Source organism: Ostrinia furnacalis, unplaced genomic scaffold, assembly GCF_004193835.3.
Source record: "Ostrinia furnacalis isolate ACB-3 unplaced genomic scaffold, ASM419383v2 OfSCF2279, whole genome shotgun sequence".
Taxonomy (NCBI): Eukaryota; Metazoa; Arthropoda; class Insecta; order Lepidoptera; family Crambidae; genus Ostrinia; species Ostrinia furnacalis.
In genome coordinates, this window is record NW_021132518.1 from 828,054 (window position 1) to 854,854 (window position 26,801).

Genomic DNA, 26,801 nt, shown 5'->3' on the forward strand with positions numbered 1-26,801 from the left:
AATGAAATAGATTTCACAGGCACATAATTAGTTTTATTAAAAAGAAACGTTTCTCTGGCTTGTAAATAAGTCTTAAAAAAATATGCACACGTCCATAGGTGGACCCACGACCTCATAAGGTAGCAGGTTCGACATTGGCAGAAATAAACCTTATAGGAATGAGGTTAATTGTTGCCATCCGTTAAAAAATTGCCAAATGGGCGACAGATTTTTGGGCCAAGTTGGTGAATAGATAAATAACTTGTATTTTTGAAAATTTTTAACGGGAAAAAATACGTATCCAATTAATTATTGCTTTTGCAAATGACTGTCTAACTTGCAAGTGGCAGTATCACGCCATCTATTAAAAGCATAGGAAACTTCGTAGTCACACGGGGTGAATGTTTGTGTAACAAAATTAATGTGTAAAACCATGTTATTTACTTACTTAATTACTGGAAAAAAAACATGATTACCAAATTGTTTAATTAAATACTTATCTATATTACTTGTACTTATAATAATTTACAAGGCATACAAATCACCAAAAAAAGGTTCGTAGACGAAGTAAAAAAACATTGTTTTGAGATTAAGATAAACATTATCCCTTAAGATTTTCTTTGCGATTTCTTAAAACTCGCTAATAAAATAATAGCTTCGTACATATTACAATAAAAAAGATTGGGCTGTCTGTAACTGCCATTCAATATTATATTTCTTGTGCCTGATTTTTCAATCATCGAATAACTTTTATCTGATTAATAAAATTGGCACGTTGACAGTTTTAGCGTGGGAGATATTATGTCAAAATGATTCTTCAATTAAAAGTTAACTGATGATTCAAAAATCTGCCTTTAAGGAACTGACTAAGTACCTAATGAATGACTTGATTATTTTAAGAGATCATAGATAACATACTAGATCCACTTGATGACAATAAGAGTATGGTCACCTTGAACAACTATTCTAAAATAGTGCTTTAAAAACGCTCCACCATAATATACAGAGTAATAGCACCGACAACTATTGGCCTTACCCCTTCAAATTACGTTTACACATACAAATACGTTATTTAACTCTAATAAAACATTTATTGGAGTAAAGTTACTCTTTAACTTGATGTTAAAAAGATAATTTGAACCGCTTAGCAGGTTTTACCGAACCTTTATTTCGTACAATTTTACTCTGAGCGTTTACTGACTCCACAGATTTGTTCGTAGGCCTCGTCTCGGAGCTTCCAGAACCTTCTGGGAGGTCATAATTCAATGCTTCTTCTTATGCTTTGGTCACAGACTCGAATATCTCTCTCTGAACGCGAAGTTGCAGATGTTTTGGAAGCGTTCTCGTTTTCTGACAGAGACTTGTAAATAAGTGCGTAAGCGCATCATCCTCAGTATTTCTATTCCCGTCTATCAACTGTTTCCTTAAATCACTTCTCTGTCTGTTCTGTTCTGCCCTTCTTTTCTCTCTTTCTTCTAGATTGTCAAGAAAAGATTCTCTTTTATTGACTTCCATTATTGGTGGATTGTTTGTTGGCTCAATGGTAACATCTACAATATTTGGCTTGATGTCTTCATCTTCTGAAACCTCACATTCTATATTAGGGTATTCTTCGTTATCTTCTTCTTCGATTGTGAAGTTAGAGCCATTGTTATCTATATTGTTGGGTTGAGGAAGAAGGAAATCCATGAGATCTTCGTATTTCCATGGGGCTAGCGTTTGTTGAGCTATTTTTCGTCTCCTCATTGCTTCTCTGTGACTGTCTCGAAGCCTCTTCCATATTGATTTTGCTTCTGATACTGTAAATGAAATAAAATAATTTATTAACGTCCGTGAATCAAGACGTGGAAATAATGTAAGTCCAATAGAATCAAGACCATGGAAATAATAGTTTTGTTTTATGTCCTTCCAAACAATACAAACAGTGCTGTTGTCTGATAGAATTATTAGATTTGTTGATTAAATGTAACACCTAATTTTAATAATAGAAAAAAAAAACAGTATTAATCTGTTTGAGTAGGTATGTACCTATTACCAAACATACTTCACTCTCACTAAGATTTATCATTATTGCATAACATTTCTTTACGAATTGGGCATACAGGAAGTTACCTACTTACTCACTGAATAACAAAAATCTGAAAATGTAATATTTAAACAGACAAATGCTACTTAAAAAACTGCAACAAATACCTACCTAGTTATCTAACATTAATAACACGGACAAATTTATTCAAAACAACAAAGTAGCAGGTACCATATAAGTACGTAACGCGTAGGCAGTGACTGTGCACACGCAATGCCAATCCAAGACACGAGTGAACTCAATCCAATTGAAAATCGACCTTAACACTATTACAATAAAACAGAACTTACCGTCAGCCATCCCGCACTCCATCGCCACAGATTTCCATGTAGCATGTTTTCGCGCGTTATCTCTAAAAAATACGCTGCTACTATCCCAAAGGCACGGGTTGGATCGCACTTTCAAGATGAATTCTTCCATTTTGTTAAAATATTTAAATAAAGAACACAAACAACGCTAATTGTCTAAGTTGTCACGACAGTCACGCCACACGGAGCGCGGGGCATTGAACGTGGACGCCCGTGCATAGCGTGTGCTGTCAAGCGCCGTGCTATTGGAAGTGCGTTTGAGAGATACTAGATGGCGTTAGTAGTTGCATATTTAGGTACTTGTCACTTTCGTTTGGTCGTTTTTTCATTCTTTTATTTTTTTAACGGTTTCCGGTCCATTGATTTCTTGGAGGGAAGTGAAGCGCCATGTTTTGTTTTATTTTGTAAAATGTGTGTTTAGCCGAATAACCAGAGTTGATTGTTCTGAGCTTTGTCATTTACGTTCAGCTTTAGACTTCTAAAAATCTTTTAAGTAGGTACTGACTTGAAGCTGTGCTACTATAAATGTGTGTAGGTTACATAAGAATAACTTCATAAGATCCAACCGTATTGTCTCTATCCTCGTGAAATATTATTATTACCCCAATAACTTCTGTAAGAAACTCAACACGTTCCGATGACAAAACACCAGAAATTAATATGGCAAGTTTGATCAAGGGACCAAGTTTCCCAATCAGCGGCCGCTTTTGTCTTTAATGGCCACACCTTCGGTGCTTTGTCATACTAATATTGGTTACATAGTCATTCGTAGGATGTTATTATAGGTTGGCAAACTTATAAAGTAATTATCTACACCAATATGTGACTAAAACATTTAATGTAATACATACCACTGAATAAGTAAGAGTATTTAATTGTTACCTGTTGGTATAGGTAGCTATTTTATTTATTGAACTTGTTCTAAGAGAACTTAGATTAATACGGATTTCTAAATCAACATTCATCTCTTTCCACTAATTTGAGCAACCATATTCTAATGTAAGAAATACTACATAATTTTAAAGTTAGTTAAAATTAAGTTAGAACTTCAACTGCAGTTTGAACACTGCTTAAAAACTATAAAATTTCATAATTTGATATTAAGAGACAACCTTAGATTAATAAAACCTAGATAGATAGTCAGTGCACGAAAGGTGAGGCAGATTTTAGTAAGCCAGAATGGCTTACTCGTAAACGTCACATGAACTGTCAAAGTGAAAAATTGGTAAACACGTCCGACGACTTTTAATTAATTAAGACGGTTTGTGCTGTGAAAGGGTGTCTAAATACATCAGAAAAACTAAAGAAAGTGACCAGTGTTACATTTCATAAGTAAGTACTACGATTCGACGCGTACTTTGCTTGAATTTGGCTTTCAAAAATTAAATACGGGAATGATACCAGTAACAATAAAATTTATTTCCCAATTGTTCGCCGTACAAATACACTTCCTTTTTTATGAAATCGAGACTTTTCAGTCGATTTATCTTATTGTAATTAGGTAGGTACTTTGAATTCAATAAATAAGTAAGTACATGATGCGTTTTGTTTTTGTTAGTTATAAAATAATTAAAAACGTATTAAATATTTCCCTACTTTCGGGAAAATCGCCTTAACTGTCTACACTCCCCAACAAAATTGACACTAATGACATAAGATTTTTGCCTCACTTTTGACGAAGCGTTTGTATGAAGACTATCCATCTAGGTTTTATTAATCTAAGGAGACAACTGACAGTACAAAGCGCAACAAAATACGGTTACGGATTAAGTTTTACGTGTTACGGGTCTGTTTATGTAAGAAGAACCTTTGTATACCAACATGGAGCAATAAAGGATTCGAATTTGAAATAACACAATTTTCAATTTTCCCAAAAATTAGATGCCCCTTTTTTGCATTGTGACGTCAGAATTTACCCGGGCAAATTATTTTGGCATGAAAATTTTCCTCTTTCAATACGTGATACTGCCTAGGCAATCTAGTCTAAAGTCTAGATCGCAGGCTGGTAATAAAACCAGTCCGGGAATTGAATCTAACACCGGAATGCTGGAGATATGGCCCGGGTTAAATCTTCTAATGTATGGCCGTGTTCGATTCGGAAAAGTTGAATTTAATGCATTTTAGTGTCGGGCGAGCTTTGGAAGATATTTTAAGCTAAGTTTTTGGATGAAAAAATTTGTACTTTTTAGTAAGAGTGGGAAAGAAACTTTTCCCTGGGTTTTTTTTATAAAAGATTAGCCCCTCGTGGTTAGCTAAATAATGTTTGTGTTACGAGTGGGCTAACTACAATAGTCGAGCGGCGGTGGAATTCGAACCCGCGTTCCTCGGATCTCGAGTCGGCCAGTCCGACCCCTTCACCGTTCGGCCACAGAATACNTATCGTGGCTTCAAAAATTAAGTTACCTGCAGGCCTAAAATGCGCGCCGTGATAACTTTTATCGACGTCAAAATGTATGGGGAAAATCGATAAAATGGCATGATAACCGCTTATCGCGGCGCGCTTCTTAGGTCTACTGGTTGGATTTATTGAGTTCCTTTCATGTTGAAGACTTGAAGTTCCTACAAGGTGGGGTTTTTATTATCCTGGTAGAAAAAGTTACGTCTTTTCTGGAAGAACAAAATACAACTTTATCAAGTCCTATAACAAACTGAATGTCTGAAACGCATCAATAAGCGAAAATACTTAACCTTGTACGAAACCCCATAAATATTTCCCATAAAAAGCTAGATTCACCCGCCAATACCAGCGCAACCCCACCTGAATTCCCTGGAACAATTGTGATACATATTTGCATGGAAAATAAAATAAAGTAGTACATTGGATGGAGAAGTTATCGGCGCACCTACCCCCGCTAGATTGAACTGGAAAATATCCAATGCAAATAACCCAACGATGTTTCTTCCACCTTGGAAATGGTGGATGTGGTATAGAAGTTCTACCAATATCTTAAATCTTTAGTTTGGTAGCTGATATTTCCAAAAAAATAAAGTTTACAACTCAACTAACTACTTGACCAGCAATTTAAAAAAATCTTTCACCAGAAGGAAGTGACATTATTCCTGGCCTGAGTGACAATGGTTTTTCTGTGACAGACCAAAATACCCGCTGCTTAATTTAAAGGTATAATCTTCTGCCTTATAGGTACACACGATTGCTAAAATGTATTTTTTGTGGACTCTTTAGCCCAACTAGCCAAACTCACGTGGCACGTAGCTCAAAAGACGGATGGCCGTATTAAAGGCAGGCTTCAGTTGGTGGACCGACGACCTGATGAATGTTGCGGGCAGGCACTTGGATGCGGACAGCGCCTAGGTCATCGGTTCCCAAACTTGTTTTGTCTACTGCCCACTTTGAGAATAAATTCTTTTTAGCGCCCCCATTTGTAGTCGAGAGTCGAGTGCTCAGTCGGTGTCTAAGAGTCCTCCTAGTAGATGACGCCTCCCAAGCCTCTACACAACGTCCCGATTGTTTTTCTGGGTCTCTTACCGCCCCCCTTTAAGCCTACAGCGCCCACAAGGGGGCGTTATCGCCCACTTTGGGAAAGACTGGCCTAGGTCGTTAAGGAAATCCGTGAGGGAGGCTCTTAACCAGCAGTAGAAATCTTTCAGTTGATAAAAAAGCTTTTTTTTAAGCTCTGATACCATTACATAGTTAGTTACATAAACCACGACCTAATAAAAGCGTGTTAAAAAGAAGTTTTTTAAGCTCTGTAAAATGATTTTTCAGAAGAATAGTGCCTGTGTGCCGCCTCCAAACCAATGTCACTCTTTAATAATTGCGAAGAAGCTCGGGTAGCAGAAGAAAGGGTAAAATTTCAGTCACGCCCGCCCCTGCTAAGGGCAGCCCTCATAAATATTGTAATCGCAGTGTATTTCATTCTTACTGAAATTCATTTAAATATACCTCAGTACGTGGTTATTTAACGTTTTATTGGAGCCGCCATTGAATTTGAGATGAAGGCTTGTGTGAATAAAGGTCGTGGAATTTATCATCTGAGGAACTTGATTCCTTTTTTGGAGGAGTTTTATATTATTTGACAAGGATTATCTCAAATGAAAACGTGGGGTAAGGACAGATGACATAGTTTAGTAAAACATCCAACTGCGTAAAAATGAACTAAAAAGATAAAAACAAGCCTTAGTGTTCACAAAATACAGTCGGAGGCATCAATCACTAATTATTTTGTTGGTGTAAGTACCTACCTAAGCTATGCCTGCCGCTGTCATAGAAAGACTTTATTATCATCCCCCTTTTAAAAACCAAAATAAAAACTATCCCATGTATTTTCCCGGGTCTTAAACTATCTCTACTACTAATTTCATCTTAATCAGTTCAATAGTTTCAGCGTGAAAAGTAATAAACATACTGAGAGACCTACTTTCGCATTTATAATTTTTGTATGGATTTTTAAAGCGCTTCAGAAAATCACGTACCTAGATTAATTAATCCCTAATCAATAAACCAAGATGCCTTCACCCCAATCAAGATAGCACTCGCCAAACTTGGGATCGGCTTATGAATAGCCGGGCCCCAATCGGGCGGAAAGTCCCTGCAAAGGTTTTAATCTGTTTAATTAAGTATTAATTAGATGTTAATAGGCTATCAGTCAATTGTCTCTGGAACACGGGTCCGGAGGATTTCGGGTGATTGTGCTAATCCGATGGAGGTTCGATCGTGATTGATAAATTAAACGCCTTGAATAACCAGTGGCTAACTAGTAAACAAGTCTCAACCCCGAGTGATGCGGTTCGATTCCCTTTGGTGTCCGATAAAGTGAAAAAATTAGTGATGTGCCGACTATGGTCTTTGCCGACTAACCGACTAGCCGACTAATCGGTTTTCAAATTGCCGATTAGTCGGCCGACTAATCGGCGCGCATCCTAGGCCCACTGATTCCTCTCCACTCTCCACGGTGATGGTCAGCGAGCTGAGGGAGGGCATGGGGGTAGGGTCCGTCTGCATTGCACGGACCACCACCACCGTCGGATAGGCAGGGCCCGCCATACAGGTGGGCAATTGCCGGGACGGACTGTGATAGTTGGTGGCTTTGTCCGGATTCCCATAATACTTCACACTAAGGCGATCGACGGAGCTCAGGGGTTATTTGTGTGGGTATTCCTCATCCTTCCGATGAGAGGAGCCTCACATAATCAACCACTTCCCCGCAGGGTAGGTATGCAATTCCATGCATTTTTTCCCCCAAAAAAAGTGTCATCATTTTTATATGGACAAATTGCATACACTTTACACATTTGTGATGATTTAATGGTATTTTTAATTAATCTTAACTTTGTAAGAATTTAGACTGATTGCCAAAATTTTAAATCAGGTGAAACCACTTTTAACTGATTTTTGCAGTAAAAAGTGGTTTCGCTAAACGCCCTTGGTCTACCTCATTATCATCTTGGTGATTATGAGTTTCATTTTATTAACATATTCAATTTTGTAATGCGCCGATTATAATAATCGGCATATTTTGCCGAATAGTCGTCACTAGTCGGCCGACTACAAATGATGCCGAATAGTCGGCTTTCCCGACTAGTCGGCGACTAGTCGGCCCATCTCTAGAAAAAATCATTTCAGATTTAAATTTACATCATTTTAATAATGAAATGAGATGAGAAAGTGCTTAAAACGACACTTTGAAAAGCTGGGCAGCGATTATAATTATTATTATTTATAGGTATTTATAAAGAACATAGTATTTATTTAGAACTTGCATGCACATAAACACTGTACAGAAGACGGACTTAATGTCAGTTGGCATTCTCCTCCAGTCAACCTTAGGGTAAATTTTATTTGTTATTTGTAGGTTTAACACACATTATCCCTCCCACAGAGCTAAAAATTATTGCGTTAAGTAGGTACTTACACTGATATCATTCTATTGTCGTCTCTTAGTTTTAGTGACCTCAAGATTATTTTATAGAAGACCTACCTAAATCGCAATATTACCTAACTACAAAACCGTGATAATAACCTGCCTTACTGTTTGCAATATTTCCTCTTTCCACTAGTGCGGCCGCCCCAACCGGTGCACTCTTTTATGGCACGTGTAGGTATACCTAATACTAAGCACACACACGAACCCTTTTTATTCCACACACTGGGCCTAAATAAACGCTGTACTACACGTAGTACATTATTATTCTGTATGACCTACTACAAAGTGGGCCATGATCCCAGACTGGGCCTTATTAAATGCTCTCGAGAGGTCAAATTTCATTTTCCTTAATGAATAATACTCTGGAACTGGGCTCGTACATCTTCGGATTCCAGAAAATAATATCTACTTGACGGCCCGTTTGGATGAGGTATTGGGGAAACGTTTAAAATGGGGAGAAAATGAGGGGAGATTTTTAACGGTTGAAAACCAAGGCAAATACCGCGACTTGACTTAGTAAAAGTACCTATACTCCTACGTGTTTACTCATTTAATTAAGACACTCATTTCTACTCCTACGTGTTTACGTAAACACGTAGGAGTAGAAATGAGTGTCTTTATAAAAAAAATAAACTTCAATCAAGTAAGGTTCAGGATGTTGGGAACAAAATAAATAAGTAGGTACCTACGAGTGATTTTACACGTCTGTATCCCAAAGTCTCTCTCTTTTAGGTACCACTAGACCACAGGGGTAAGAGGGGATTTGCTGTCGACTCTAATTACAAAAAAAATCTGAAAAAAAAACAAATAAAGAAAAAAATTACTTTTTTTTAAACAGAACATACAGATAGTGAAGATACATGAATATAAAGTTAGATGGGGCAGTAAGATTCTGGAATGGAAATCACGTAACGGTAAGCGCAGCGTGTGACATCCACCCACAAGGCAGATGGTCTTTGCAAAGGTTGCAGGAAGGCGCTGGATGCAGGCCGCTGCCAAACGGTCAATCTGGATATCATTGAGGGAGGCCTATGTTCAGCAGTGGACATCCTTTGCCTGAAATGATGAAGAAAGTTAAGTAGATGATGGACTATTTCTTGCAGACTTTTTTTTCTTTTTGCCGGAATACAGGCCTACCTAACTGACTCTCCCGCCAACTCTCCAGGCAAGTGGCCCCCAACGGGCCCCAGTCAGACTAATGTCCCATAATCTTAATAGCAATCTCGGTCCCATAATGTCCAGGCCATCAGCGCTTTCCGAAAATAACCTCCTTAAAGCCACCGCTTTTTGCTGATTGGTTCATTTTTATAATAACTTCACTTCGTTAGGCTCGAATTGGTTATGTAATGAACGCGTTTTTTTGATAACCTGAGTAATGGCCGATTTATTTCGAGATAATGCTTTTTCATTTGTTTCAGGCTTAGGTATTTAATTTAAGATTTACAGAGTTTGCAGAAATCTTATTAATGTTCAAATTCAAATTCAAATATATTTATTCATAAAACATAGGTACAAAGGGTGATAATTATAATTGCAGTGAGCTCTATGCTTACGGCAATTACTTAAATGTTAACGGCAAACAAATTAAATACAGGTCTATGGTGCTAAGCTTTAAGTCCGCAACTTTATCTTGCGACCGGATCAAGCTGTGGCATCAAGTTTAGGTACCTATGTTTGTTATAAATAACTAGACAACTTACTATACATAGGTACTACCTCTTTATACACTTGTGTTGCTCTCACATCACGGAGTTTTGAGTTATTATTTGTTCTCATCCGGGAATTAAACTCTGTAGTTCCTGTCTATTAGCCTATTAATTACTTACCAATCTAAGTGCACGACTCATTTTCAAACCAAACGATCTAGGCTTACCATAGTTTATTGACTCCAATAAAGTGTAAAAAAATCTATTTTTTTTTTATGACTATTAACTTAATTCTGTGCCTACACTCAGACAACAGCACATCAAGCTAAATACTGTGCAATGTAGGTACTACCCTTAGATTAATAAAACATTCCCGTATTTAATTTTTGAAAGCCAAATTGAAGCAAAATACGCGTCGAATTGTAATAGGTACTTACTTATGAAATGTAACACTGGTCATTTTCTTTCGTTTTTCTTATGTATTTTAGACACCCTTTCACAGCATAAACCGTTTTAATTAATTAAAATACGTCGGACGTGTTTACCAATTTTTCACTTTGACAGTTCATGTGACGTTTACGGGTAAGCCGTGCCGGCTCCCTAAAACCTGCCTCACCTTTCGTGCACTGACTATCTATCTAGGTTTTATTAATCTAAGGTACTACCTAATTGTACCTACCTACTTAGGAAGCAATTTTATATGTGTAGAATAAGATATTCATACTTAGTCATAAACGTTTATTGCATCATCTTACATTTAGATCTTAAATAATAGGTACCTACAAAGTCCCGAACTCCCGAAACATGGCCCTGTATAAGGGCATTGCAATTGTTTTTTGTAAGTAAGGTTCCAGTGCAGACATACCTACTAGGAGCAGAGAGTACCTAGGTGTGTACCTAAGTAGGTACCTAGTTGTAGGTGCATTAGTTTTGCAATTTTACAATAGATGTCACTCATGACTGACTCCGTAAACCTTATTAAAAGCACATCGTTACGTGAATAATACAAGAATTAATTGTAAGATTTTTTTAGTTCTCAGAGAAATAAAATCTAAATTTATTTTCGATTCCCAACTTATTCATGAATATTTTATTTGACCGTCTTCAGAGGAACCTATGTCGATAAAACAGTTCGAAAAGTAGAGTAATAGGTATTTTGAGCCATCTAGTGGATTTTACTCAAAGCACGTACTGAAATAGCAAGATAAAAGCATGTTGGTAAAGTCCTAAATTATGTGCCAAGTGAAAAATATATTTTTTCATATTAGAAGCCGTAGAATTAATTGAACTTAATTCAGTAGTGTATTTTTTAATTTTCCTCAACACTAAAAACATCGTTATAATAATATCCTGTCTTATTTACGACAAAAATCGTGATAAGTGGCGTCATCTCTAGGGATTTTATGAAGAAAATTACTGCCATCTATGACAATTTTATTGCAACTTCATTGTAGTTCGCATTCCATCCGTGGCGCTCACAACCCAAACAATAAATTCCAACATGGTGGCAATGTGCTACACAGTTTGAAAATGCAGGTCGTGTCATGCTTTGAAAAAAATCATTTTATACTTGAATTTGGTGGAAAATGTCGGACCCTAAACGTGCTACTCTTATAACAGTGGGTGCTCCAAAAAGTGCAAAGAAGAATGTGAATAAAACAGTGAGATTAACTATAAATTTGGTTGAAAGCAACGAAAGTAAATATCCGGAGCTGAATTACAAGGAACTAGTCATTGCAGAAGAGGTAAGTTATAACAGAAAATCATAGCAATTTACGCAACCATACTGGTTTTCCAGCTCTTTGTACTTTAGGGAATTAGTTAAAAAAATCCAGACCCGATATCCTTGACGGTTTGGCGAGGAAAGGTGGTTTCGTTAGGGCCCTGTTGAGATCGTTTTAGGATATTTTTTGCTTACGTTACACAGCTTTGTATTAGGTTTGTGACATGAATTTGCGTCCACGAGCTGTGCGAGAAGCCCAGATAGCGGTCGCCATGTTTGCAACAATGATAGGAAAACGTTGTCAGCCTAGGACATCTTTCGGAGACTCCAATGTTTTGGTTCACAGCATCAGTAGGTTTTTATTGTTTTTGCTCTATCAAGGGCTATTTCCTTAGTGTATTATCATAAAAATTACACGTTGCAGCATTGCTTACGACATATCATCGCCTGCAATATCAAAATGTATGCGAAAGTAGATTCAATGACCTAGGTTAACCTGCGAATTCGAGTGTTGTTTCCGGCAAGGAGAGATGTTTACTTTTAGGTTACTTTTTAGAAGTTGGGTTTAATTCATTTTAGATGAAAGTATTAACATCTGTATGTCATTAGGGTTGTGTAGGTATATAACATGTATATGTTTACTGTATACAGAGAGTATCGTGCGTACGTGTATAGGTGCTATGTATTGCGGTACTGCTCTAACCCGCGAAAAGGATTATGGGGATTTTTGTGATTTCAGGGGACTGAATATTGACCGTTTTGTGTATTGTTTTGGTTATGTTTGTTTGCAAACTCGTTCCCGATGTTGCCAAGTGGCTTTCGCTCGCAAAATGCATCTGACAGCTTCGGTTTAGCGACCTTTTCAACTTCGTAGCTTTTATCGATTTGGAAGTAAAGTTAGATGGGTAAGTATAGGTTATATACTTTTGTGTTATGTACTATCGTTTGTGTGCGTGAGTGATGGCAAGGTGTTAGTGGATAGGTATATAAAGTGACGTTGTCTCTCGATTTCGTGATGCGGTTTGCGATTTTATCGAAGTGTGGGTTCTTTTGCATTATGATTATTGCGTAGGTGTTATCTTCTACCTACGTTTGTTTTTATTTTTTCGCTCGGTGTGAGGACTGACTTTATTTTTGCGTAGCGTTATTTTGGGATGCGATTTATTTTTCTTATGTAGTGTTATGATTTATGAAAGTGATGGATGGATGATTGTTTAACAACTTTTGTGGAGTTAATAGTAAATAACATCGATTTGATAATGTTCGAATTAGGAAATAATTATGTGATAGGTACTACCTACTATTAAAATTTAAAACAGACATGACAAAAAATAAAAAATTAAGTTGAAAAAGTCTCAATGTTGTTAGGCATCTAATGAGTTCATCGCATTTGTAAGGTTAAGGTCAATGACCCAATCATAATTTTAGTTTTTAGCATTGGAATTCAAGATTAGTGAATTGAGTGATTCATTCTCATATCTGTTATCTCTTTCGCGCCTATGAAAATAAGCGGAAAGAGCGAAAGAAAAAAAAGTTCGCGGTTTTAATGTCACGTGATCATGGAGTAATCGAGCTTCCGCTCACATAATCGCTGCGGCGCGTGCCGTCCAAACAGTAATAAACCCTATTTTAATGCAATAAGGTTTAATTTGATGTGATTATATTAATATTTGTAGTAATTTGATCAAATTCGTTTGTCGGCGCGTATTGAATCTTATTGTGAGTGCGATAGAGTTCGATTATGAATGAATTTGGTGGTAACGGAGGATCATCTTGTGATAATACGATTAGCGACAGGCGTGCGTAAATGCGCACTACTGATCGATCGGAATACTGATATTATTAAAGGAGTCACGATATTTTTAATGTAGGTTTCAAATTCAATAGTGAACATTAGGGTGCAGTTTTATTTTGTTTTAAAAAATCTGAATAGGTAGGTAGCTTCCTAACATTGCTAAAATCTGGTTTTTTTTTACCTACCTTCCTAAAATTGATACTATCTCTGTGAGATTTTAACAGATATACAAATGCGCTTAGATACCTACAAAGGGTATTTTAATAATTCGATATTTTGATCATTTGTTATTCGATATGGTGGAGTTAATCCTCTACAATGGAATTGAATTGAATGTGAAGATAAAGAAAAAATCACTCAATTACTCTTGATGACTGTAGTCAAGTTGAAATTTATTTTTTGGAAGTCTTAATTTGATGAAACTGCGGGAAAATGTTTGTACAGGGATACACCCATGATATGATTTCTTTACTGTGTCTGTCTGTGTGTTTACTATCAAATTAGGTATGGGATTCACAATTTATTTATACTGCATTTTCGTAACGCACCTACCTACTTGATACATATAACATAACTATATTTTCCTTTACATAATTTGATTGACATAATTTTTACAAGCTTTATATTGAGTTCACTTGTTAGTAGTTATGTGTGGGACAAATCTTGCAACTAAATTTAAGACCAGTTCTCCTCAACCGATTGAGCTGAAATTTAGTATACCTATGTAAGTAAGTACCATTGAGCTGGTCTGATGATGGAGTCAGGAGGTGGCCATAGGAACTCCTAAACGAAACGGCGGAAACTTATCGAGTTTGGGTTCGTTGGATTCGTTTTCCCGAGCACTTTGGTGCTGAATGATGACTAAAAAGTGTAAAATAAAAAAAACTTTTTTAAAAACAAGCTTTATTCTGAAATGCAGTTGTACTAAAACAAAAATAATAATTGTATGCAGTGTTCAAATAATTTCGAAAGCTTGTAGCGCAAACAGAAAAACAGAGGTACATTCCATGCTCGATACAAGCTTTCGAAATTATTTGAACACTGCATACAATTATTATTTTCGTGAAATGAAATAACTAATAATATCTTGTGTAATTCACTTTTTTTAATCTGCTAGTCTCTACTATCCTGTTATCAAATATTATAGTTTGATTGTTGAATCACACTATCATCTATCATCCCAAAATATGATTTCATGCCCGATCTGGAAGCTTTTGATTCTCAATAATCATTTACTAGCAGTTTTATTTTTTGAACATATTATGTATGGTATCTACGGGAAAAACTTGACATCATATTATTTATCATAATTTCCATTTTTCCATACAAACATTGCAATTTCATTGCATACAATTAAATTACTTACTAAATATAGGATTTTTGATCTTTTCAGAGAAAGAAAAAGGTTGAAAATGGCAAAACCCCAGGACTGGACCCGTTCTCCGACAACGATGATGATGTGGCAAGAGTCGCTAGGAAGTTTGAACAGAAATATGTAAGTACAATATTCTATTTATTTTTAATATGCAGGTCTACATTTAAATTCAGTAGTGATCCATAAACTAAACATTTACATTACCATAATTAGAATTTACAATCAGTGATAATATGAAACTAGCAATGAGTGAGCTATGTGTCATATTATGCAAAAAATTTGGACAACCATTATTATCATTATTATGTGCATTGTTTTGTAAATTTTATTTTAGTGACTGTCTTTAGACTTTAGCCTAGGCGCAGACCACCGATTTTTAGTTGGGTCGGACTATTGATCAGTATGGAGATGTATGAAAGTGCGCACATTACACCGATTTGGTATCGGACGATTCTTCATACAAATTAGAATCGGGCCCGACTAGCGGCCAACTAAAAGTTGGTGGTCTGCGCCTAGCTTGAAAGCTAAATAAATGGAAGCCTTTATTCAGTAATCCTAATATCAATAAAATACTATTAATATTATCCTGTGCTTTTAGGGCGGGAAAAGCACGTACGGCCGAACCGGCCGTTCCAAACACGACGACTTTNATAACATAACTATTATTTTCCTTTACATAATTTGATTGACATAATTTTTATCAAAGTTGAATCTTTCCGCTTATTCAATTTCCCCAGGGTTTTTTGTTTCTGCATTTAATGATAAGCAACTTACTGGAAACAATGAAATTGAAATACATAATAAGACTTATTTCTAAAATGCATAACCACACTCAAATTATTTTCTTATTTTATTTATATTAACATACTAATAGTTAAAGTAGTTTTGCCATAATCCCCACGCTTGGCAGGCAGGTTGAAAAATGCAGTTTAAAAGATTGATGTTATTCAGAGAGCGCTGCTGCCCGTTCTCTGTTTGATGTGTAGTCCCTCCACCCTCCCCAAACCCTCCATTATAGTGGAGGAGGCTCATAGTCCTGCAGTGGACTGTAAAGGGCTGTTGATGATAATGATGATAATGATGACTAATAGTTGCGAAATAAATTAATTCATGATGAAATCAGAAGCATGTGCCTTCCTACCTAAATAAATAAATATGGAATTCATGGATAGGATCTCCTACTATCCTGTTATCAAATATTGTAGTTTGATTGTTGAATCACACTATTATCTATCATCCCAAAATATGAAATAAGACTTTCTAAGCCCATAAGCCATATCTGTCACTGAGATCAGATTCTGGGGTTATAATTTTATTTTGTTAAGGAATAAACCTGTTGTAAATCCTCATTTACACATTTGGATTATGTTAACATGTCAACAACAATGTACTTTTATAAAAAGGGTAACCTTTCATTGGCTATACTATCAGTCTAAATCTTATAACTAACATTTTCAATGTATCGCTGTTGGTTTCTATAAAATACTAGCTGACCCAACGAACTTTGTTCCACCTTAATGGCAATAAATAAGCAGACTTTTTTTTTTAATTTCGAACGGGATAAAAAGTATCCTATGTCCTTCTCCTGGCTGTAAACTACCTCCCTGACAATTTTCAGCTAAATCGGTTCAGCCGTTCTTGAGTTATAAGTGGAGTAACTAACACGACTTTCTTTTATATATATATAGATATAAATAAATGTCTGAATTTAGGTTGGCTTGATATGGAAGCTTTTGATTCTCAATAATTATTATTTACTAACATTTTTATTTTTTGAACATAAGTAGTGTCTCTACGGGAAAAACTTGACGTCAGTAATGTTATCATAATTTCCATACAAATATTGCAATGTCATTGCATACAATTAAATTACATACTAAATACAGGATTTTTAATCTTTTCAGAGAAAGAAAAAGGTTGAAAATGGCAAAACCCCAGGACTGGACCCGTTCTCCGACAACGATGATGATGTGGCAAGAGTCGCTAGGAAGTTTGAACAGAAATATGTAAGTACGATATTTTATTTATTTTTAATATGCAGGTCTACATTTAAATTCAGTAGTGATCCATAAACCAAACATTTACTACCGTTATTAAAATTTACATTCACTGATAATATGAAACTAGTGATGAGCTGTGTGTCATATTATGCCAAAAATTTGGACAACCATTATTATCATTATTATGTGCATTGTTTTGTAAATTTTATTTTAGTGACTGTCTTTAGACTTTAGCCTAGGCGCAGACCATCGATTTTTAGTTGGGTCGGACTATTGATCAGTATGGAGATGTATGAAAGTGCACACATTAGACCAATTTGGTATCGGCCGATTCTTCATACAAATTAGTATCGGGCCCGACTATCGGCCAACTAAAAGTTGGTGGTATGCGCCTAGGCTGAAGCTAAAGAAATGGAAGCCTTTATTCAGTAATCCTAATGCTGATAATAAAATACTATTAATATTATCCTGTGCTTTTAGGGCGGTAAAAGCACGTATGGCCGAACTGGCCGTTCCAAACACGACGACTTTGCCGACATCGGAGCGGGTTACGACGAGAATGACTCGTTTATCGACAACACGCATGGGGTAAGCACCTTTTATTTTAATTACTCGTTTAATCCTGAAGCGTATTTTGAAGCATTTGATTTGTAGAACGGTACGAATTGCTAAAGTTTGAATACGAAGTGGGAGCCGAATGCTTCAAAATACGTTTGTTCTTGGTGTTAGCTTTAATCGAGTCAGGATACGCATCTGACGTTTAGGTAGATCAATCGAACCAATGCTTATCCAGCTCCCGAAAGCATGAAATCAATTTTCTAATAACTAAGACCGGAGACTTATTTGCACCAAAATTCCAATTACATCATTTTTCAAAATCATAACAAAATAACTTAGAATCTAGCTCTTCACTCGGTCAGCTACTAAGCTATATCCTTAATCTGAAGGAAATCGCTGGTATTTAACTTACAAAAACACCCTCCCTGACCTAGAATAAGTATATTAGAAAAGTCCATTAGCAATCTCTTAAATACCATTTTTAACATCGTATCTTATTTTCCAGTACGATGAGATGATCCCTCCAGAATGTGATACGCTATACGGGGGTTTCTACATCAACTGCGGCTCGCTGGAGTTCAAGACTGTTGAGAACCAAGTGGCCAACCATTCGGACGGAGAACCTGGGAACAGGAGGAATAAGGTATGCACCATCAGGCCATTTAGTATCCAATAGCATTCGTCATCATGTCATTTATCTTATCTTGTGCAGTAGGCCTAGGATGCGCCGCGATAAGCGTTTATCAAGCCATTTTATCGATTTTACGTGATAAACCCATATATTTGTCGTCTAAAATCATCGATAAGATTTTATCACGGCACGCATCCTAGTCCGGCAGGGCCACGCATAAGCGTAGTGCACGTCGACCCATTGGGATCTTTTGTGCGTCATTTAGTTTCCAATGCCATTAATCATTAGCCGGGACCCGATGCGCGCCATGATAAAATGGACACTAACCATTTTAGAAGACAAATGTATGGGCTTATCTTGAAAAATCTATAAATGCATCGATAAAAGTTTATCGCGGTGCACATCATAGGCCTACATGCCAAATAGTTTCCACTGTAACCCTCTAATTTACCAGAGCTAATGGAGGATTTGGCATACACTTTCACCGCTGGCCAGACGGGTTGGGGAGGTCTGAGGTCGCCTTTTAAGATATCCAGGGGAAGATTGGGAGTAGTCTTATTCTACTCTGCCAATCATTCTGTATTAACAATCAAATCATATTTTTATTACAGGCTTTTTTGCCCTTTATAATCCAAATAATGGTTCCCAGTTTAATATACCATGTGAACACTACAAAAAATCTTCCATATTAACAGGCTGTCGGACAAGTTATAAAATCCATTAAAGTATGTTAACAGCATCATGAAATATTCATTTGTACCTAGCGCAAGTAGAGTTAATCACACTGCTGGTTTAAGTAATATTGGGACATGTAATTATATTGTGGTTTTTGTGAGTCTGTGTATTGCATAAATTAGTCCGAACTAGCTTTTGCCCGTGACTTTGCCTGTGTGGATTTCTGTCCCATGTCACAATTTGTGATAAAAAGACGGTATTTTTTTAAAAATATACTTTCATGAAAGACATTACAACAATGATTTCGAAACCGACTTTCGAGATTGAACTTTAAATGGGAATGGGAAGAACTGATAATTTATTATGAAGCAAATGCTACTCATAAATATCTATAGTTGATTGAATTTTTCTATTACTTACGACAAAAATATCGTCATCATCATTATCATTTTACCACAGGACACTCATCACATTTTATCATCATGACATCATTTTACCACTGCTGAACATAGGTAAAGCCTGGTCTGTGAGCACGTAGAATCCCGTCCAATGACCCCAAGCTACCCATCCCTATCGCTCGCGCGTAATTATGTTGCTGTCGCGACTGTGCGACGGGCGCCCGCAGTGAGTGTGCAAGCGCGACAGCAACATAATTACGCGCGAGCGATAGGGATGGGTAGCTTGGGGTCATTGGACGGGATTCTCCGTGCTCACGGACCAGGCTTTATCTCCTAATGATTTCCAGATTGGTTGCCTGTCTGCTATCTTAATTTACATTAATTTTATGTACTTTTGCCTACAGAGACGAATGATATCATCAAGCAGCAGTGAGCAGGACTCTTCCGAAAGTTCTTCGGAGTCAAGCCAAGACGTGAAGGACAAGCCCGTCGCGAATGGAGAGGTCAGCTCGCACAATACGGAGCATCGGAAGAAGGTATGATGATCTAGTTGCGGCCAAGTTACTTGGCTGATTGAAGCCAAGTGCCAAGTAATGAGCAGGACTCTTCCGAGAGCTCTTCGGAGTCGAGCCAAGACGTGAAAGACAAGCCCGTCGCGAATGGAGAGGTCAGCTCGCACAATACGGAGCATCGGAAGAAGGTATGATGATCTAGTTGCGGCCAAGTTACTTGGCTGATTGAAGCCAAGTGCCAAGTAATGAGCAGGACTCTTCCGAGAGCTCTTCGGAGTCGAGCCAAGACGTGAAGGACAAGCCCGTCGCGAATGGAGAGGTCAGCTCGCACAATACGGAGCATCGGAAGAAGGTATGATTGCATATTATTGACTGAGTTTTTCCTTAATGAGGGCTATCGTTTTAGCGCTCACCAGTTAGCGCCACTGTTGAGTAAGGTCCTGTCACTTGCTAGTAGCGAAGACAGTGGCACCAACTGGTGAGCGCGAAAGTGGTAGGAGGACTATCGCATTTGCCCTCATCAAGATGGCGCCACTGTAGAGTAAGGTCCTGTCAATCGCCAGGGGTGCCAACTGTTAAGTATAAAAACGATAGCCCTCATTCCTCACAGTACCTACTAGCCAATATATTGTCCTGAAGTAGTGGTAAGGCAAGCTAAATTAGGGACGTATAAGTGCACAGAGAACGGCCTACATACTAATAAAAAAAAATTCAAGGCGAACGATTTCAAGTCACGTTTCACTAACACAATTTTGTAAAATTGAAAATACTGAGGCTGATTTATAATACCTACTCATTTGTATTTACTCTGCTATCATTGATAGCAGAGTAAATACAAATGAGTAGGTCATCTTCATAGAAACGGACGGGCGCGGTTTGTATGTGAGCGCGCCAACACGTATGCGGCGTGCACGCACACACTGACTAAATTTAGCGTGGATTAGCGGGGAGCCAGTCGTGGTTGCGCCAAATTTTGTCAGTGTGTGCGTGCGCGCCGCATGCGTATTGGCGCGCGCTCACATACAAATCGCGCTCGGTGCGTTTCTATGAAAATGACCTACTCATTTGTATTTACTCTTGATAATAGTGACTGAGTTTTTTGTGCGGATTCCTCTCAGCACTGGCTCACATTATTGTCTCGGAGTAGTCAGTAGTCGCAATGCAAAATTATATTGGGATGTGTAAATAATGTGCTTTTTAAAAACGTTCTTACAGAAAATCAATGAATTTAGTGTCTTAGGCTGGTTTTAGAATTGCGCTAACCGCTCGCTGATCGTCGGCGCTGACAGATCAATATGTATGTAATTGAAGGGAACGTTCCTGTGTGACGCTGATCGCTCGGCGCCGACGCTTCAGTGTCTGCGTGACTCTAAAACCAGCCTTATTCGTTCGTTCGTCTCAGCCATATGACGTCCACTGCTGGACAAAAACCTCCACCAAGATTTTCCACAATGAATGGTCCTGCAGTGTCTTATTGCAAACCAATAATATTAATCGGTAATTACAGTCCATTACATGACTTATTTGTATTTCAAATAATTATGTTCAAGCAGCATGTACCTACGAGTTCATTATGTGATGTAATGTAATTGAGCTTGTAACTTGATACTTTACAGTTCAATGATATTAATAAATAGACCAAAGCAACACTAGTAGTTAGTTGCTAATTTACTGTAAAATATTACAAATACATCACTTATGTGTTTTGTTGCAGAAAAACAAAAATATTGATAAGAAGAAAGCCAAGAAAGTTCGAAGAACAGACTCCTCCGCAGCCAACTCTGGGAAACAGACGTCTGATGGTATGTTATTTTCGTTGTTAAAGCCCGGTCTGTGAGCACGTAGAATTCTGTCCAATGATCCCAAGCTACCCATCCTTATCGCTCGCGCGTAATGAGGGCTATCGTTTTTTGTTTCATCAGATGGCGCCACTGTAGCGTGAGGTTCTAAACTACGGCTGTCAGTGTCAAAGTTCGTATTACGAGCGCCAAAACTTGTATCTTCATTAGATTATTATAATTATTAGATCATATTTAATACCCTAGAACTAAAATGTAAACGTATTGGCCATGCCACAGTCTTGCGCAGTTCCGTTTTGCTCGGAAAAGAAAGGCGGACATAAGTTTCCGAAAGATAAAAGTATCTCAAAGCAGTGGTTGATAGCGATTCGCAGGGTCAACTACGTTCCTTCTAAACATTCACGTGTTTGTAAAAAGCATTTCAACTTTGACGATTATAAATTACCTAAAGAATCAAATACAGAAAATCGTAAGTACCTAATGATTTTTCTTATTCCTAAATATCACCATTTGATCTTCCCGAACCTTGAAACTGAGAAGTTTTTAAGTAAATACCTACTTTGATTTTTTGTTAAAACATTTCAGCTACTCCTAAACTGAAACCAAATGCGGTGCCTAGTCTGTTTTCCTGGAATCATGAAAGTGAAGAGAGAAAGGAGATGAAAAGAAAACGTGCCGAAAGAGCTTATCAACGTCAAAAGAAACGTGAAACTGCAACCCTTGCTTCAAATAAGAAAGAAAATAAATGTGATGAGCATTTTGTAAGTATACTGTATTTAACTGAAAGAAAACCTTTCTTACACATTTATCACAGCAGCTTTTGTCAACATAAACTGTGTATCTTGATAATAATAGTTCTTTATGGAGTATTTTATCTTGTTAGCTAATGATTTTTTTTATTTACTTACAGTTTTTTGAAGAAACAATTGAAGAAATAGACATTGAAAGTTCAAATAAAGATGTCTCAGTACAATGCTCTTTGTGCAAATGTGAAGAGAATTTAACTAATACTGCCAAGTTGTCAGAGCAGGGAAGTAATAGAAAAAGCACATCAAACATGTTTCGAATTGTAAATCATAAAGAGAAGCCTGATGTCATACAATTTTACACTGGTTTTGACAATTATAACCATTTTATGTTTGTCTTCAACCTTTTTGGTGATGAAGTAAACAATTTAAAGTACTATCCATCCCTGCAGCCAGGTCGAGGAAAACATGCATTGACACCACCAGATCAGTTTTATTTAACACTAATAAAATTGCGAAGAAATATGTGTAACAAAGAGTTATCTTTCCATTTTGAAGTAAGCAAAACTTCTGTTAGCAAATACTTTATAACATGGATTAATTACCTTTACTGTAAGTTCAAGGATCTTAATTTATGGGTACCGAAGGAAACAATTGATCAAAATGTAATGTATCAAAGGAAGATTAATAACTGTACAGTTATAATAGATTGCACAGAAACAAAAATTGAAAAATCACAGAACCCAATTTCACAACAAGCTACATATTCCAAATACAAATCAGCAAACACATTAAAAGTATTGGTAGGAATTTCTGGCTCTGGATGTGTGACCTTCGTTTCAGATGCATATGGTGGATCTATCAGTGACAGAGAGTTGTTCGAAAGGTGTGGAATAATAAATCTTCTTCAAAAAGGGGACATTATCCTAGGTGATCGTGGGTTTAATATTCAAGATCTTGTTTCACATATGGATGTTACAGTAAACATGCCACAGTTTTTGAAAAAGGGGTTTAATCAGTTTGAAGCACACCAACTCAGACAATCAAAGAAATTGTCATCTGAACGTATAAATGTCNATAGAATGTTGATTTCATTAAAAAAAAGTACTTAATTTAAATGGAAATAAAACTAATTTCGGAACTGCTGTTAATTTAATAATTTTTCGATGTGAAATTGCAAAACATGTGACGTCACACTAGGGAGGGGGGGGGGTCTCAGAAATGTGACCACCTGTGACAAGGACGGAGGGGGGGTTAAAAAATCATAAAATTCGTGTGACGTACTTTATGGATGGCCCCGTATAAATGTCGAGCGAGTCATAGGTTTAGGAAAAACATTCAAGATTCTGAGTAACAAATTGTCATGTAATTTAGTAGTACTACTTGGAGGAAGGATCATATTTGTGTGCTTTATGCTGGCTAATTTCAGGAAAAATATTATGTAAGTAAATAAAGATTTTGGACAGTTATAGGCACTTAAATAAAAGAAAAATTAATCAATCATCTTTTATTTATCCTTTCCGTACATAGACATTCCTATTATCTACTGAAATAATTAACTAAACATAAATTAATTATGTGTGTATTATGAATTTGGCAAAACATGAAAGGGGTGTACCTACTAAGTAACTTAACATCATACTTTACAAACTTATCTTTACATGAAATAGACATTTAAAACATAGTAGAAGAGTACATAGTTTCATGATACTATTTCAAGTTGTAACACTTTCTGGCTATCACAGGTATCATGTAATTATGATAAAAATCTGTAACTTTTGGAATAATAATTTCTGAAATAAGTTTATCATTTCTGTTTACATAGATTTTCTTTTCATCCTTATTTGTCCAAATAAAAAAATCACAATAACTCCTTTCAGTAACAAATAACTGTGTTTGGATTTGGAAATAATAAGGGCTGTTTTCTTTTAAACAAAATTCATCATTGATAATTTCTATATGCTTATAATTATCAGCACTGATAAACTCATCTTTTATTGAGAAAGGACATTTCACTTCTAATACAGTTAGATCTCCAATTAATCCATCAGGTGAAGCTCCAATATGTGGATATTTAGTGGAAATAAAAAATCCACAACTTTGTACTTTATTAAATGACATAGACTCATACGCTTCAATTGCTGTATTTTCTCTGGACTTTCCCCATTCTGTAGCTTCGCTTTTAAATTGTTTGGGAGACAAAATATCTTCAGCATATTTCACTTTGTTTCTTCTGTCCGTAAATTTGCATATATTGAAAACGTGAGACCCAGTTATCCTTAGACTTCGTTCATTATGCCAAATTTTATTTTGTGACTGTTCCCTTGTTTGCTGCTCTATCAAACGTGCTTCTTCTGGAGAAATCTGAAATATATTAACATAATTATAATAAATAAAAATACTTAATATTTTTTGGGACATCACAAACATATTCAACTGATCCCAAAATAGATAACACAAAGTTTAGGATACCATGGGAATATGTACAGAATGCAGACTTATACAACATACATTCACACATAACAAAAGCACAGAACAAATATGTTTGTTGTTGGTAAGTATTAAACCTTTGGCACCGAACCTATATGAAATGGAATAAAAAAATATGTCTCAGGAAACTATCTCACATAAAGCCAACTTGTCCCAAACTCAGCAAAGCTTGTAGTATGGATACAAGCCAACTGATAAACATACTTTTTTTTTCTGTAAATCCATACTTAATATAAATAGAAACACCCAGACAGTAAAAACAGACATGTTCATGCATACAAATTAGGATTGATATCATTGATATCATGAATAGGATTGAACCTGCAACCTTTGGTTCGGGGGATTCACTAACACCAAACTGGTTTGTATATCTATACTAATAATAAAGCTGAAGAGTTTGTTTGTTTGTACCAACGTGATGATCTCAAAATTATAACTCACAGTAATTCTATTCAGGATATATTGGTCCAGGATAGGTAGTTTAAGGTAATTATGGTCATTAGATATTCCATGCAAGGAAGCAACTTCAAAAACACCACATATACCAAAGCGTATTTTCTCTGAAGAACAATAGTTAATTACATTGTTCCTGACATGATCATACCATTGTATAGTGCTGCAAGTATTATCAGGACGTGGATCAAAACACATATTATTTCTTTTTGGTTTGGTGACATTATATTTTTGTATCTCAAATGTAAGATTTTCAGCTTTTTTGGGAGACAAGTTCATTTTCTTTTTTTTCGGCTCATGCCATATCTGTTTGTTTTCAGTGGGTGTTTTCTTAATACGCCATTCAGAATGCTCTTTAAATCGTAAAATTGCATAACATACACAAGCTATATGCTTACACACTGCTTTTGGTCCCATACCAGCTGCACACTCACACATGGATTGAACAATTTTTCCATCAGATTCAAAAGCAATGCTCATAAAATATGACAATGCTTTCGTGTTTTCAGAGTGGACTTGTCCCCTATAAAAATGCAAATTATTTTGTGTACATGTCACTAGAGCCACCAAATATTCATTTATCATCATATTATAGCCTTTTCTATGAACTGCAGCACACTCCGTCATACCCACATTGTCTTTGTAAACCTCTAAAAAGTAAGTAGAAATATTCACTATATCTAAGTCAGGTGATACACTTTTCGATGTTACGCTGATGTATGAACTTTCCGAAGGCCACTCAACAGTATACGCCAAATCGTCATTTTTTATTCCATCTGATATGTTTCCAACAAAATTATTATTTCTATCATAGTCTTGAAGCCTGTAAAAAGAAAAACACAGCTGTAATCTGGATAAACAAGCCAACTTTAGACAAGATATTTTATATTGTTTGTAAATATAAAAAAAAAAAAAACCTCTGAATTAGCTGTTCTTTCAGACCGTTTAATTTTGCACCTCTTTTTCTTAACTCCACTTTTAAAGCACTGACATTCATAGATCCGTAATCTGTATTTGCCATAATTAATCTAAAGTATTGTAAATACTCGCAATATTAATTTAATTAGAAATATAAAAGCGCGCGCGTAGCCAACTCATACACAAACAGTGACATTTGACGTTTCGAAAACCTCACGCTACACAAGCGCCTCTAGCGGCGATTTCATACGCGATAGCCCTCATTATATTGCTGTCGCGACTGTGAGACTGGCACCCGCAGTGAGTGTGCGAGCGCGACAGCAACATAATTACGCGCGAGCGATTAGGATGGGTAGCTTGGGGTCATTGGACAAAATTCTACGTGCTCACAGACCAGACTATACAAGTGTTTTATTGATAAAGGTCTTTACTACTAAAAGTGACATAAATGACTTTTCATCAAACTTATCAACGAACGTGTAGTCCAATATGTGCACAGTCTTTGCACAATTTGTTAAAAATAGTAGGTATAATATGCAAATCGTATTTGCAAAGAATCTGACTTCCAAAAAAATGTATAAAAATCTTGACAAACAGATGTTTGTGACACGTGACAGGTTTCTTATCGCACTTTACCTTTACTTTTCAAAAGAAAAGCGAGATCGCTAGTCAAGCTATAAACTAAAGGACAGTGGCTCATCGCCGCCATTGACGGATCTTCGTTATTTTATAGCGTACGCGCATGATTGCCGCGTAAGATGAAACCCAGGGCGGTCAGCGTAGCAGACCTAGCTTTTGTCCGCCCGCTTATCAGCTAAAGCCTT

The 26,801-nt window shown here is 36.6% G+C and overlaps 2 protein-coding genes across 5 annotated transcripts in view; one reads left to right on the forward strand and one right to left on the reverse strand.

The window, feature by feature from the left end:
- Window positions 1–524: 524 nt before the first annotated feature.
- On the reverse strand, window positions 525–2,556 carry LOC114354943 (uncharacterized). Its single transcript, XM_028307567.1, has 2 exons — window positions 2,356–2,556; window positions 525–1,778 (listed from the first exon to the last, which is right to left on the reverse strand). The coding sequence occupies exons 1-2, from the start codon at window positions 2,483–2,485 to the stop codon at window positions 1,255–1,257; spliced, it is 654 nt and encodes a 217-aa protein (XP_028163368.1). The 5' UTR covers window positions 2,486–2,556; the 3' UTR covers window positions 525–1,254.
- Window positions 2,557–11,411: 8,855 nt separating this feature from the next.
- The window catches only part of yem (yemanuclein), a 33,091-nt gene continuing 17,701 nt past the window's right edge, over window positions 11,412–26,801 (forward strand). For 3 of the 4 annotated variants that reach the window (XM_028307546.1, XM_028307548.1, XM_028307549.1), the window contains exons 1-7: window positions 11,412–11,649; window positions 14,816–14,917; window positions 15,396–15,434; window positions 17,317–17,385; window positions 17,861–17,998; window positions 19,464–19,595; window positions 21,286–21,373. In XM_028307546.1, coding sequence (XP_028163347.1) covers window positions 11,491–11,649; window positions 14,816–14,917; window positions 15,396–15,434; window positions 17,317–17,385; window positions 17,861–17,998; window positions 19,464–19,595; window positions 21,286–21,373 — 727 coding nt within the window. In that variant the 5' untranslated portion in view covers window positions 11,412–11,490. The remainder of the gene's footprint in view (window positions 11,650–14,815; window positions 14,918–15,395; window positions 15,435–17,316; window positions 17,386–17,860; window positions 17,999–19,463; window positions 19,596–21,285; window positions 21,374–26,801) is intronic. The other variant, XM_028307547.1, reaches the window with a different exon arrangement.